This window comes from Toxotes jaculatrix, chromosome 14 (genome assembly GCF_017976425.1).
Source record: "Toxotes jaculatrix isolate fToxJac2 chromosome 14, fToxJac2.pri, whole genome shotgun sequence".
Taxonomy (NCBI): domain Eukaryota; kingdom Metazoa; phylum Chordata; class Actinopteri; family Toxotidae; genus Toxotes; species Toxotes jaculatrix.
Window position 1 is genome coordinate 1,351,387 of NC_054407.1, and position 15,879 is coordinate 1,367,265.

The 15,879-nt window shown below is 39.5% G+C and overlaps 1 protein-coding gene across 1 annotated transcript; it reads left to right on the top strand.

Annotated features, from left to right (window-relative positions):
• The first annotated feature begins 1,031 nt into the window (after positions 1 to 1,031).
• On the top strand, positions 1,032 to 7,103 carry LOC121193688 (tissue factor-like). Its single transcript, XM_041056121.1, has 7 exons — positions 1,032 to 1,286; positions 2,842 to 2,953; positions 3,685 to 3,774; positions 4,807 to 4,913; positions 5,858 to 6,033; positions 6,146 to 6,311; positions 6,535 to 7,103. Exons 1-7 carry the CDS (start codon positions 1,220 to 1,222, stop codon positions 6,678 to 6,680), a joined length of 864 nt encoding a protein of 287 aa, XP_040912055.1. The 5' UTR covers positions 1,032 to 1,219; the 3' UTR covers positions 6,681 to 7,103.
• The last annotated feature ends 8,776 nt before the right edge of the window (positions 7,104 to 15,879 follow it).

Sequence of the window (15,879 nt, forward strand, 5' to 3'; positions counted from 1 at the left end):
TTATAGCTAAATAAAAGACTTATTTAGCCCCCAAAATTTGCAGTTTTTCTTGTGTTATGTTAGTTTAACTTGAATATTACACATTAATCTTTATGTTATTAAGAGTACGGTCTAGACCTGTTCAGTATGGAAAGTGCCTTGAAATAAACATATATATCCATATCTATATCTATCTATCTATCTATAAATAGATAGATATATATATATATACCCGGGCCTGGACCCAGATAAGCGGCAGATGATGACATGACATGACATGACATATATATATATATATATATGATGCATAAGTAGCTCCTGTGACTGCATCATCCTTGAAGTTTGTCAGAGCTTTTTCACAGCTGCATGTTACTGCTGGAAACCAGGTTGATGAGAGCTGAAAGACGCTAAAAAGCAGAAAGGGAATTAAAGAGTTTCTCTGTAGGCTCATCACTAAGAGCAACCCCTTTCAAAATGTACATCCTTAATCATGGGTTTGATCTCCTGTATCAGGCTATCTACACATCAGTAATCACATTGGAAGAGCTCGATCAATAAGGTTTTGAGAAGATATACTCATTTATCTATCAAGAATAAATCTCATTGTCACAATCATTTCATGAGAAGAGGTCAAATATATTTTATTCCACCTTCATGAGCAACAGTATAACAGTATCTTCACGAACTCTGTCTACAGGGTTGCTGTATTAGATTAGAGAGATGAGTAAGTTTCCCGGTGAGCTGAAAGACACAACAGTACTTGCACCGGACCACTTGGCAGGAAGCCTGCACAGCTGAATACATGAGCAGCAGTGTGCCCAGAATCTACTCTCCACTGAGGAAGAATCAACCATTTGATTCTTTCCAGGGTTGGTATGACTACTGTAAACGAATTACTCATGTTTGTGCGTGTTCAAAGAGTCACAGAGCAACAATCAGCAGGTTTTAAAGTCAAGGGGTGGGGGGGGTGTCAGCCCAAGGACATTCATACTCCCAGTCAGGAGGAGTTCAGAGTGAACACTTTATTGTAGAATCCCCCATCAACACACATGTGGGTGGAATCAGCAGGCGGAACCAGGCGGTACCCTGAACAGTTTTCCCCCCATCTGCACCTCCTACACTCCATCCTGCTGAGCAGAAAACACACTCAGTCTGAGCAGCTTCAGCCCAGAGGAACATCTCATCTACTGCCACTTTTGCGGGAGCTAAAATACAAAGGATTATTTTCCATTGCACTAACATGGAATCTGTGAAAACTCTGTTTTATATGGGAATCTGCCTCTCTGCTTGGATTATCACTGCTGCAGGTAAAACCATGTTCAGACAGACAGGCAGACAGGCAGGCAGGCAGGCAGGCAGAGCTGAGGAGCAGCTCTGGAATGATGCGATGTTTTCACAAACAACGCACAGCCAACATTCTCCGGTGGGAGGGCGTGGGGGATCTGGTGGTGCTGTAAGGGGTGAGACCGTGGAGAGATTTGTAGGCACTGAGAAGGATTTTGAAATGTATGAACAAAGAGCCAGTCTAGTCAGTCTTTAGTTTAGTTTTAGTTTTAGTTTAGTAAAAAGAAAAAAAAACAAAGGTTACAGAACAATACAACATAACACATTAATGGATAAAAAACAATATAATAAAAGACAAAAAGAAATGACAACAGAAAAAAATCAACATAAAAAAAATAGAAAATGTAATGAGCAATAATTCTGTGGACTGACAGTTAAACAGATAAAAACTGCTGTCCACCATGTTCTCTTTGTCACAGATACCGGGACTTTTTGTCCCCTCACTTCTTCCAGTTCCATTTAAGAATTTACATGGAAGCAGGGAACTCATGATGTCTGATGTCCCAGGCTCTCAGGCGTAGTTAGGCCTGTGTCCGGTGAAACACAAAGCCATGCGGCAAGGTTTGCTTCAATGTGTCCAGGTTTTTGAAATACTTGAGATTTCTGCCTCCACTCAAATACAATAAAAGAAGAATGGAATGTCCTCAGACCTCACTGTGGACAGGAGAAAGAGTCCCCATGTGGACTCTGTGGATTATCTCTCCACCTCTATTGTGTGGACGTTTCCATGGCTACCACTGGTCCCCCCCTTGGCTCCAAGCGTTGCATACAAATAGTCTGGCTCATCAAATCTAACCTAATTGTTAAGAGTGTGACAGAGACAGAGACTAGTTCAGTATGACACTTCTCATTCTACGCCTGAGCCACTGTATCTGACGGAGAGGAGCGCTGGAGGATTCACACTGTAGGTCAAAATTCATGTTAGATATAGACTGTGTTTATAAAGCGAGGATCTTTGTAGAGTTGTACATTCTCTGCAGTAACATTCTCCAGTTTCTCTGCGGAGGTATTTTAACAATGTGGGAGTTACAACATGTGCTGTGACGCGATTTACCAAATCACAAGGCAGCATTTATTTTGGATGTGGGAATGTTAATGCAACCAGTGAACCAAACAAAATGTGGCGCCTCCTCGGGCAAGAGAACTTCAAATTACTGTATTGTGTGTGTGTGATAAGAGTAGAAAAATGCAGCATGAATGTGGAAACCATTTATATAAACAGAGAGAAAACCAGCCACTCCATTTTATCAGGTAGAACAATGGAAAATTCTATTTGATTTTCTAAAAATATTTTTTTGGTTTTGTCAGATCTGATTAAGAATTTGAAAGTATGAGTACTTTTATGACTTTTATTGTAAGTTCAGCTTTGCTAACTGGCAAAGTCTTTAATTCTGGTCTGTCAGTGAGGAAGAAGGAGGATCGGGAGGTGAAGGTGCTGAAAAACAAAAAGCAGGAAGGGAGAGTATTCAGAGATCATGGGCGAGTGGAAATTAATGTTGTGTTTCATTTCATTCACAGATAACTTAGAGCCCCAAGTAGAGAATGTTCGCTGGGTGTCTTTGGACTTTAAAACTGTCCTCACCTGGACTTCCAAAGCCTCTGACTACGCATACACTGTCCTGTACTCTAGGTGAGTACACACACACATGCACACACACACACACACACACACACACACACACACACACACACACACGTACATCTGATGTATGGCACAGAGCATGTACAGAATAACAGAAGAAGAAACTGTATTTTTGACAGTGGAACTTTAAAATTGACCAAATCTGAAAGGCAGGTTAAAGATTTTAACTTTCAAAGGATTATAACAATTTTTCCGCCAGTGCTATGTTAGTCTTTGTGCATCATTACAGGTATATATTTTTTCTAACTAATGTGCCATATCATCTGTTTTTTCCATATTTTTAGTTTAGTTTAAACCAGGGAACCACTTCACTTTTTGTTTGTTTGTTTGTCATGGAAACAGGGAATAGAAATGCAGTATTCTAACTGGTTAAATGTTCTTCTTTCCTTCTGTTAATACTTACATTTTAGGGTTTCATTGAAAAAAACAGATGATATGGCACATTAGCTAGTCTGTTCCTGTTCAAACAGCCAGTTGAACAGTCTCTGTGACTGAAGCTGCATTTGTTTATTTTAAAGGTTCTTCTCAATGTTCTGTCTCATAAGTATGAGCTTTTCCTTCAAGTCATGCATCAGTTTTCAGAAAATCTATTTTAAAACCTTGTATTTAACTTAAATGAAAGTGCTGCATGACGCCAGTAACAGAGTGTGAGAATTTTGTTCAATTTTATCAAAGGCTCGAATCCCCTGTTTTGTGTCTTTTCTCATGTGACTTACCAGCGATAACAATGACTGGACAGAGAGTCCTGACTGCATCCAAGTTTCAGAGTCCGAGTGTGATCTGAGCGAGCAGCTCATACCCTACGACAGGTAGGAACAAGACCCTTCGAGCCTGGTATAATATTTCCGATATGGTTTCTTAATATCGTCACCCTCTTAAAATAATGGCCACGTTTTCAAGTTTTTCAAGAAACAGAAAAAACTGAAATAAATATGGAGTATATGATATTTATTAACCATCTCACACAAAAAGGTTATGACAATAGGTGACTATTACCATACAAATCATGCTGTCACTCAGTTATGTAACGTAGAGGAATTAGATGACGTAGGCCAATTTACGAACATGATGACCTCATACAATTCCTGGAGTGTATTTTTAAAAATGTGCATGTGGAGGAACGTAAACAGCAGTAACAAACACACGGGTGCATTCTAAGGGCAGATCATTTCTTTTTTCCAAAACTCGACATCTGGTAAACACTGCCCACCCACTTTGACTGTGTCTGAGCACCAGGATCGTTGATGCGAACACAGACTCCACCTCCACCCCTCACCTTAACAGGAGACTTGTGTTCTGTCAGCACAGAACATGGTCCAAGCGCATTAGCTTGATCCTGGATGTTGTGATGGAGCTAGGTCTCTGTAAAAATGTGGATACAACCGTCTCTAATTTCCTGTTGCTGAATGAGCTTGAGTCTTATTTCTGGGTACAAGGAACAGCTTTAGGTCCAAGCTGACTAGCTTACTTTTTATACTAGCTCTCTTCCTCCTCTTTCTGGCATTTGGTGATGTTTGGTGCTCTGGCTGTTTACAGTTCAAACATAGAATTCACCATTTGAAGCACTGCTCCTGATTACAGCTTCGGACTAATTTGCATCTGTAGTCCTGTCTCAGGTCAGAGGTCTGTAATTTAAAGACGTCAAGGTGTAACTCCTGTTCATCATATTATCAATCATATTACATAGTTAATCATATTTTAGGAATTTCCTGGCAACCAGTCTGTTAGATGCCATTATTCATTGTATTCTTTCCAACACTTCTGGGCAAAATTACAACACCATGTATGTTGAATGCACATCATACATATGTAAACCACATTTTCATGATCTGCCTGGACAGGACCTACACTGCTGACATCCGATTGGATGATGACGTGAGGGACTATGAAGGTGACCCGGATGTGTTTCCTCACACTTTGTCCCCACCCTTCAACCCATTTAAACAAAGTAGGTATCATATGTACACACACACACACACACACACACACACGTACTGATATCTTTGTAACACACGGTTACCTATTAAAAAGTTTAAGACAATTCGTACAGGTGACCCAGCTTCAACTGATGACTTCCAAACCCACTGTCTGTACAAAGGCAGTGTTACTGCACCCTCTGATGCTTTATCAGGACAATACTGTACTGCAGGAACAGGGTGACATGGTGAGCACAGGCAGTAACAAACAAGACAGACCATACTACATCATGACCCTGACATCAGAAGAACAGAACCAGAGGGTGGCTTCACATGGTGAAGACCAGCACAGTCTCCGAACCTACACCCCACGGAGCTGGTCTGGGATGAACTGGGCAGAAGGTGAAAACAAATGCGACACATTTGTGGGAACTTCTGCAGCAGTGCTGGGATGAACCGTCTGAACAATGTTTGATTTCCATTGTAGAAAGTTTGTGAGGAGTGTGTTCAGCTGCTGGATGAGTCAGACATTTAGATTCAGTTTAGTTCAAGAAGATTCAATAATTCCTTGTTTTTAAAATTAAACTGTTTGTTCTATGCTTTAATTTCAGAAACACTGAGACAGTTGTGTCATTTTTATAAACAAAATGGAGGTGTTCTAACCTAAGTACCAATATCATAATATAAGTAAAATGCATTAATAATCCTGCTAAAGTAAAAATGGGCAACTATCAACAGCAAATGATACTTGCTTGATGTATAAAACTAAATTCTTTCAATTTCAATATGCTAATTAGTTATTGTTGTAGCTGGTTGATGTGGAGCTAGTTTCAAAAAGCAGAATGCTGTGCGTACACAAATGATAAAAGAGGTGACGGAGCCACTCACATCCCTCAGCTTTATGAATAAGACACCCTTAAGCTGTTTGAGACAGACAGGCAGTAAGATCATCACTGCTGACTGGTCCTCTCCTCAGCTAACATCAGCGCAGCGGAATTCACTGTGGAGGCAGTGGAAACCAAAGTAACTGTCAACATCACGGATCCTCTGACCGGGATCCATCAGCGTGGGAAGCAACTCAGCATCAGAGATGTTTTCAAAAATGACCTCAAGTACAAGATCAGCTACCACAAGTCCGGAAGTACAGGAAAGGTGAGCACAGTCATTTGGCCTTTCATTCTATGACATAAAAAGAATTTCATTATTCTATTCTATTATTCTATTTTGAAAATGTAATTGTAATGTCTGCCTGCCTGCCTGACAGAGAGACATCATAACTGACTCCAGTTTGGCAGAGGTATCGGGGTTGGATGCAGGAGAGAGTTACTGCTTCATGGTAGCGGCTTACATCCCCTCCAGAGCCAGAGCCGCTCAGCTGGGAGCCTGGAGTGAACAGCAGTGTACAGATGGACACAAAAATGTCCTGCAAGGTGCATACACTCTGTACACACTGCACTGTACATCTCAGTCCTCATCATGTGATGGCTCTGAAGGCAAAGGGCAGGATGTGATAAGTCCTGCTCATGTCTTTTAAGGATACATGCTTTTGTCTGCTCTAGTGGGCTTAGGGAAATGACCACAGGTGATGCAAACAGTACATGAAAGTGCTGTGGGGTCCCTCTGTCTAACTGTGATCCTCACTGTCCTCTGCAGAGCTGAGTCTTGGAGCGTGGGTAGGTGCAGTCTTCATCCTGCTCACGGTCCTCATCATCATCATCACAGTGACGGTCCTCTGCTGCAGATGCTGCCAACAAAGAAACAAGAGCCTCCAAACGTCTCAGTCATCTGCACCTGTTTAGTTTGTTGGTCTTTAGGTGTCTTTCAAACACAGGGAGCTGGCATCCCTTTTTTACCTGTATTTACATTCAATATTCTGCCACCTACACAAGACCAAATCCAAGTACAGTAACTGAAGTTCTTCAGTGGCTTCTAGTGCCCAATGAAATTATACTTTCATCGAAATGTGTTAAACTCTTTAAGATTCCTTCTCCTCATATTTTTCTGTCGTGAGAACTTTTGTTGATCAAAAGGATGGAAAAGCAATGTCATGACATCAGCTGCTAATCTGGGTCCAGGCCCAGGTCACAGGGGCAGCCCGCCCAATTCACAATGCACCGAAGGCCTATCACACCTCCCAGGGGTGGTGAACCCATGGGAGGTGAACCCATGGGAGGTGAACCCAAAGGAGGTGGTGCCACCCAGAGTGGGATTCAAACCTACAACCCTGCGAAGTTGAGTCGCATGCTCTACCAACTGAGCTAACCAGGCAGTCCAATTCAGTTCAATTCAATTCAATTCAATTTTATTTATATAGCGCCTTCCACAATCAAAATTGTCTCAAAGCGCTTAAGGAGACAGTGGCAAGAAAAAACTCCCCTTTAACAGGAAGAAACCTTGAGCAGAACCTGGCTCAGATGGGGGACCCTCCTGCTGATGGACGGGCTGGGTGAAAGGAGGAAAAGGAGGAAGATAGAACAGCTAGGAATGGAGGAGAGGAGGAGAAGGACATGCAGCATAATACAGACAATGGACAATATTAGTGGGTCAGCATTTACATTACAGTTAGTGAACAGTTATTGGATAATGTATGCTCAGCAGATTACAGTTATGATAGGAAACAGAGCACAGAGGCAAAAAGCTGTCATGACTGGTAATTATTTACATTACAATCTGCATAGAATATTAATCCAATATTTATCTGTAGCAGAGTGGAACATCAAACATGTTAGAAATGGATCATTGTGAACAATAAACAGCAACAGGTGGGTGGAGCCAGGACCATAGGACATGCAGCTCCGGAGCCAGAGGTACCTGCAGAAAGGTACAGAGAAAGAGAGACCAGAGAGAAACAAACACAGGACTACGGGACAGAGAGGACACAGAGTTAATGACATGTAATAAAGGCTAATAAATGTGAGAGTGGGTCTGAGGAGAGAAAGAGAAAGAAGAAGAAGTGCGCAGTAAATCATGGGATGTCCCCCAGCAGCCTAGGCCTATAGCAGCATAACTAAGGGATGATTCAGTTGCCTGAGCCAGTCCTACTAAGGGCTATATCCTTACCTGTAACAGTGTCTATATATATATATGGTATTATCAGCTCTTTGAGATACATAAAACACTAAAAATGTTTAGTCTCTCCAAATGCTGTTATTTTCTTAATTCATTTATAATCACATTCAACAGTGATGTTTAACAATCATCACTGAATAAGATTTTATTCGAATATAGGGTAACACTTTAGAATAACGAACCGTTATAATACATTTATAAGCTATTAGTAGATATTAGTAGATAGTTAACTGATCATGAACTAAACACTTATATACATTTGTAAATAATTATTAAAACACTTATTAATTAAGTTATAAGACATTTATAAACTATTAGTACATACTGAACTAATCATGGATAAACCATTTCTATACATTTGTAAATGATTATAAAAGCATTTATAACTAAAGTTGTACAACATTTATATATGATTTAGACATTATTAAAAATGCGGTGCCAACATTGTTTGTCCATGATTTATTCATCATCAACTAATTTTCAATATGATCAACCTTATTAGTAAATTATTGGTGAAATAGTGCAGATGTGTTAAAAAACCCACTGTACCACCATTTGTTTATTCATGTTTAACAGATGATTTGTTAGGCATTCATTAAAAAATCTATAAATGATTTGCAGTTATTATGTCCCCTAATCTAAAGTGAAGATTATTCATTATTTACACGTCTGTTAATGTGCCACCATTTGTTTATTCATGTTTAACAGATGGTTTGTTAGGTATTGATAAAAAAAAAAATCTTAATCAAATCGGTCCACACAATCATTGGACCATTTAATCGGTTTGTGGTGTTCTTGGTAGTTTTTTCCCTTCTGTCAGCTCTCGCAATATACTGGCCATACCAGGCATTTTAACAGCTCAGAAAAATGAAACCTCCAAGTTCACCGCCTACATTTGAACGCATATCAAAGAATGAATGGATGGGCCCGCCAGAAAACAGAGGAAAGATGGAACAAATCTACAACATCTAAACATCACACTGTCACAAAATAGTTTCTAACATGCATATTTTCTTTTTTCTTTTTTTTAATAGTATTACATTAGTGCTTTAGAAATGTTCATTATGTCCCTGAACGCAGCACCACTTTCAGCCGGCACAGGCAGCGACAGCAGAGACTACACGGTTCTGCTGTTGCTTATGACTCATATACACTTTCCCTCAATATTTTAACATTTCCCAACTGGCAACGCGGTTCATTAGACATTCTGAGGCTGGAACATGTCCGTCACAACAAGAGCTAAGCGTCCCAAGCAACCTTGGACTATTGAAGACGGGGAAGGAGCTAGCAGCAGCAGCGCAGGTAAAGTTAAGCTAACTGTTACAGTAACGTTACAAGTCCACAGTTCTAAATTCACGTTTGCTGGTTAACTTATTTGTTGACTTATTTTATCTGGCAGAATCTACTAAACTATCAAGCAAGCACAAACACTAATCGGTTTTTAGCTAGTTCGCTCTGTTAGCTATATCGGCTAGTCTAGCTAACTTTATCAATAGGACATGTCAGTGTGGTTTGGATAGTTTTGCTAATCCCACATGGTGAATGCAGATTGATGCAAGGTGATAAGCTATCGTAACATGAAACACTGAATAACTTGTGGTTGTGCCATTAAGCATAGTAGTAATTGTTTTAGCTGGCGTGATAACTAGAGATGGGAATCAGTTCAGGTTGAGAATTTGTAGTAAACCGCTCTAATGAGCTAGCTACTACATTTTCTATCAATAACTCAGTTTTCATGGACAAGTTTTTTAAATTAGATGATTAAAATTGTATTGGGAAAAAAAAAGACGTCCATGTCAACGCAGTTAGTTATATGAACTGAGAAACTGCAACCTGTTGACCTATCAGGTCAGCAGGCATCCTCCTGTCTGATTCTAACTGGCTGATTTATGGAGGTTTTTCTCACAGAAATCAGGAATTGATTGACCAAAGCGAAGGAGGCCCTGTTGGCAGAGCAAACAATTTTTAATCTTTGAATGTGAGGGCTGTTGAAAAGCACTTCATTGTTATTGCTATATGTTGTTTCGTAGCACATTGCTTGCTGTGCTTGTTTTAATAAAATGATCATTTACAAATGTATATAAGTGTTTAGTTCATGATTAGTTAACTATCTACTAATATCTACTAATAGCTTATAAATGTATTATAACGGTTCGTTATTCTAAAGTGTTACCGACCAATTAGAGCCTCGGGGGCCAGAGGGACAATATCAAAGTCAAATCTAAAGTGACCAGGCAGGCAGCGGGGATGTCTGAGAATACGCAGAGTGCTGCTGCCCTCCAGTGGTGATACTGTCACATAATGTAGTCAACATCACAATCATACACACAATAGATGCAACACACTGAGTGCACATACTGAGCCTGTGTACTCCTAAATACCTCACAGACCTACAATACACGTGAGTCTACACTGGTGTACTGTGGAAACACAGATGTTCAGAGAGTGCAGTGAGAGCTCAGTGCTAGGATGTGTAGCTATTGGACCAGTTCATCATTTGTGTACAGAATCTGTTACATTACGTGCTATTGGTTTTAATAATCATTTACAAATGTATATAAGTGTTTAGTTCATGATTAGTTAACTATCTACTAATATCTACTAATAGCTTATAAATGTCTTATAACGGTTCGTTATTCTAAAGTGTTACCCTTTTTACATTATTACTGCAATACTTGAATCAATTCCCTTTCCTAAAGTATAGTGTTTTAAGAGTGAATTCACTGTCAGCAGAACACTGTTGTGTTAACATGTAGTATTTGTGTGACAGGTTGACTGAACTGATGATTACAGTAAATAAGGGCCATAGTGTTCAGTGATATCTGTGTGTGTGTGGACCAACACCATTCTCACATCTAATTAATTAATTACATTTCCCACACAGTTTTAGGGAAAAAGACATTTTGTATTTCTAAGAGTACATTTTAAACTTTGAATAGCTAAATTCTTTCACCCGACTGTCTTGAATTCTCCACAGGTTTCAATAAAATTTTATCTAAATTTTGGGTGGGGGACCATTATTTTAATTTATCACAAACATCAGAAGTGATCACATCTCTGCTCCTGTCAGTCTTTGCATGACCAACACTAGGTTTCCTCTGTTAGTACAGTCCTCAGTCCCTCAACTTAAACCCTGACTTCATTTCAGCAGTGAGGTTGTTGTCCTTTGGTTGGGTGAGCATTTCTATGGAAGCGCAGCATTCAGGTTATATTATGTTTTAATGAATCACTGGGTCCCACAGTGGGTATCAGACTGTCATCTTTAAAAACATCATAGCATAGTAAGGCTTCAAAATGGGCCAAAAAAAGTCATACTTTAGTTTGACCTCAAAATGTAAAAGACCCGTCCACAACCACGAGTCCACAGCCACAGAGGACATACAGTATACAACTATGCGTGTGCTCACACTTGGAGCAAAATCATTTGCTGCTACTCGTTTCTCTTGGTTCTTATTTGTCATTATTATTATTATTATTACTTATTATACACAGTAATAACTGAAGCTGACCAAGACGAATGTTTCAACATTTATATCAGCATCTGACATCTCTCATTTGGCAGCTGGACAGTCTGTGTTTAGTGAGATGTGGGGGGGACAAAAGCAGGATTTAGAACTGAACATCAATCAAAGATAAAGCTTTAGGATAGTGTTGCGCTCAGAAGGGATACAAATAGGATACAGCTTTAATTATCAGGAAGTCAGGTCACTATCAAGCAAACAAAGTGTGATTTTAGTGATATTTATTTTTGTTTTTTAATTTTTCATTTTATTACAACATCTCAACTTTTTGTCTTAAAGTACAATTATTATGAAGTTATTAATATCAAAGCATTCACTTTTTTAAAGAATGGTCTCATTTGAAGACCCTGTAGATACAGTACACATTAGTTGGTAATGAATTCTGGATTACACTGTAAAAAAAAGTCCATAGAAAGTCCGGTAAAAAAACGGTCATGCCAACGGTCAGGACCGTAAAATCTAAAATAGTATATCACCGTAGTAAACACATTGAATTACTGTAAATCAAGAAACAATGCACAACTTAAATTTTTATGGTTAGAATATGTAGAAAACACAGAATTCGTCTGTGAAAAGAAATAAAATGGTTAAATTCATGGGAAAATACCCTTAAGTCACAAAAGAGTAATAACCCTAAAATTAATAGCATTATTCTGTGTAAATTAAAGATTTTGTTGATGTGTACTTTTGAAGTTACCATGTAAAACTGTTAAACATTCTGCAAAATTATACCTTCATTTCTACAGGAAGAATATGTTAAAAATATGGTATGTTTGTAATGTTGATTTCAATGAAAAACATAGATGTTGATATAATATTATTTGCTGTTATTTTATATTATTCCTGCAGAAAACCTGTCCAATAAGCTTCTACATGTCCAAATGTGGGCAGTCTGTGAAACTGGGACACACAAACTTTTAGTATACATATGGTCAAACACAGCTTTGTTTGCTCCAATATAACTTGTGACTTTTTTAACTGTGATTAAAAAAAAAAAAAACTAAAATAATGTGTCATTTTTAGCCTAACAAAAAATTACAGATTTATTAAGTTTAAGTCTAAGTTTTTTGTAAAAATATAAAAAATATTAAGTAGGGTCCCTCTTTGCTTACCATCTAGAGATAAATTACATTTATGTAAGGAAAACCATTTGAATGAATTAAAAGCATCCAAAATTATGGTAATGATTTTAAAAGCACCAGGAAAGATTTTATTTCGCCTCTACAGTTTGGGGACTGCGCATTGGTTGACATTTAGGCGCCAGGTTACAAATCCGCCAATCAGCGCACTGTATCTGACGCGCGTCTGTTAACCTCTGACTTCGGGTCACCAGCTCACCAGGCTCATCAAACTTCCACCTTTTAAATCCACCGTCTTCAACAGAGGAGCTACAGCAGTCCGAAGTTTTAAGAATTTACCTCAGCCAGAAGTTGAAGCTGTCTTCAGTTACCCCGGTAAGTACCGTAAATTAAATTTGAAGTGGGTTTATTCGGCTCATGAAGAGGGATGCATTACAGACGGCTAACGTGGACATTGCTTTAATGTCCACATAGCTTTACTTTCTAACCTGGGTACATTATACCTTAGAACAGCCTTGAAACGTATAATACACGCTCAGATGTGTTTACGAGGCGAGTGTATAATCAGCAATAGCTTCAGTAAACTGTCGGCTTTTCGAGCGCAGTCTGTGTGCTGAAGCCTCTGGTTAGCTAACCGCGGTGTATTTGACTATTGAAGATGTACTCTTGTAATGTATGTGGAGAAAACGTTCAGTCTGTAAAAGCATATGTTTTACATTGTAAACTGCATCGCAACGAACCCCGGCATATTTTTAAATGTGTTTGAACAAGTTGTAAACAGGTGTTTTCAGGTTATGCAGCTCTAAAGGCGCTCTTCTATCGCCACCACAACAGCACAACCGTTAACGTGATTCAGGATGTGACCTCAACGCCATTAAAATGCACTCACGCATCTCACTGTGCGAACGCCAGTGTGAGGGAACCAAACAGCTGGTTGCTCACTTAAAGGAGCACATAAGAGAAGGGCGTGAGGCTAGCTTGCCCAGTGAGAGGATGCAGAAGTGTGTTCACTGGAAAAACGTCTTTTACCTCTCACATGTCCAGAAAGCACAGACGTTGGTCAGAAAATGTGATTTGTGTGTCAATCCAAGATGCACACAGTGAGAGTCCCACTACAAGTGCTACTATACAAGAACCTGCTAGTGTGTCTGATGCTGAAGACACTGTTTCAGCGACCTGTATCTGAGAAATATCTGTATGTTTTACATGAAACTACAGGGACAACATCTTCTTCCAGTGTCTACCATTCAAAACATTGTTGAGGAAATACAGAATATACATGAGTTGGGACAGATATATACTTTGAATACACTAAACTTGCTTCTATGATATGTCTGTTTCAGACGAAGACATTGTAAAAATCAGTGACACAGTTAAACAATCTGACCTGTTTACAGCTTGCCACACAGGACCTATGAGAACTGCTTACTCACCAACTCAGTGTTATAAAGAAATGTTCAAATATGTGGAGCCCAAAAAAATCTTGTTGGGCAGAGATGAGAACAGGACAGAGAGGTTTGCCTATTATATTCCTGTGCTAAAAACTTTAAAGGGCATGCAGGAGTCCGGTTTTTGGCAAGGCCTCACGTCAGATATTCTCTCTGACAGCTGTGATGGTAAGTTTATATCAAACTCATTTTTTCAGGAGAACCCAAGTTGTCTCAAGCTGGTTTTAGACTAGGATGCATTCCAAGTTGTGAACCCACGGGGCTCTGCAAATAAGAAGCACAAGGTCTTGGCTGTGTACCTCTCTCTGCTTAACATGCCCCCACATGTTGGATCAAATGTTGACCACATGCAGCTGGTTTTATTGTGTAGAGAGAAGGATTTTAAGAACTTTGGCCATGCCAAGGTTTTTTCTGAACTGCTTACTGATCTGAAAGAACTAGAGGAAAATGGGACAACAATAGGAGATGACCTTGTTGTAAAGGGAGCTCTCTACTGCACTGCTGGAGACAACCTGGGCTCTCATGCCATTGGTGGTTTCACAGAAAATGTTAGTTCTTCTGAGTACTTCTGCAGATATTGTCTGATTTCTTGAACTGAATTTCAGGGTGCTGATCCCAACATCTGTGGACTGGAGCGGACGCCAGAAACATACAGATCTGCCGTTGAACAGCTGGAGACAGAGGACACCCCACAAGTACAAGGGATCAAGTTCAGCTCAGTATTTAATACTCTACAAAACTTTGATGTTTGCTCACCTGGCATGCCCCCCTGTCTTGGTCATGACATCTTTGAGGGTGTCCTCTCATACGATGTTGCTCTTTACCTCAAGTACTTCATCAAAACAAAGAGATGGTTTACCTACACAATTTTGAACAGGCGAATCAAGCAGTTCAAATACAAAGCAACAGATGCTTGCTCCAAACCTTGTGAGGTCAGTTCTCAAACACTGAAACTAAGTGGACATGCTGTCCAAAATTGGAGCCTCTTGAGACTGTTGCCTTTGATAATTGGTGACAAAGTGTATCCCCAAGATAATGTGTGGCAGCTAATTTTGCAGCTTAAGGATATTGTTGACCTGATTTGTGGTCAGCAAATTTCCAAGGCTCAGGTCGCCTATCTGGATGTTCTCATCCAAGAATATTTGGAAACCAGGAAGGCACTATTTCCAGATATCAACTTGAGACCTAAACACCATTACTTGCGGCATTATCCAGGACTGATCCTGAAATTTGGCCCACTCATCAGGCTATGGACTATGCGTTTTGAGAGCAAACATAGTTACTTCAAAAGATGTACGAGACATCTGAAGAATTTCAAAAATCTGTGTTTGACTCTTTCAGAGAGGCATCAGAGGTTTCATGCCTTTCTTTCTGCTGGGTCAGTGAGTCCTCCAATTTACTCAGAGCTTTACAGTGATGAAGTTAAAGACACAATCCTCCAGTTTGGCTTCACTGAAAGAAATACATAAATTCCTGTTGATGTGCGGTATAATGGGATCATTTACAGGAAGAGACAATTTGTTGTCACAAGGAATGATGATTCAGCGGAGTTTGGGGAAATCATCCTCATTCTCGTGAAAGATGATTTTGCACTTTTTTTAATGACAGTATATGATGGGGAATTTCTTTCACACTACCACATGTACTCTGTAAAAAAGGACACTGGAAGATTACAGTGCAGACTTGTTAGTGAACTGATTGACATGTGGCCTTTATCATATTACATAAACAGTGGATACCAGATTGTCCCATTGAAGCACAGTCTCTTGTCACACTAAATCAGAAGGCCAGATGCTAAAATGGTCACTTTTGTGTGTATTAACAGACATGGATCAATCGCAGAGGATAAGCGATACTGTAGCGACAGTGCTTCCTGATCTT

Excerpts from the sequence above, each read along its gene's own strand:
- LOC121193688 (XM_041056121.1), top strand. The coding sequence starts at position 1,220 with ATGGAATCTGTGAAAACTCTGTTTTATATGGGAATCTGCCTCTCTGCT. Across the intron at positions 1,287-2,841 it reads TTGGATTATCACTGCTGCAG|ATAACTTAGAGCCCCAAGTA; the intron begins GTAAAACCATGT and ends TTTCATTCACAG. Across the intron at positions 3,775-4,806 it reads CAGCTCATACCCTACGACAG|GACCTACACTGCTGACATCC; the intron begins GTAGGAACAAGA and ends CTGCCTGGACAG.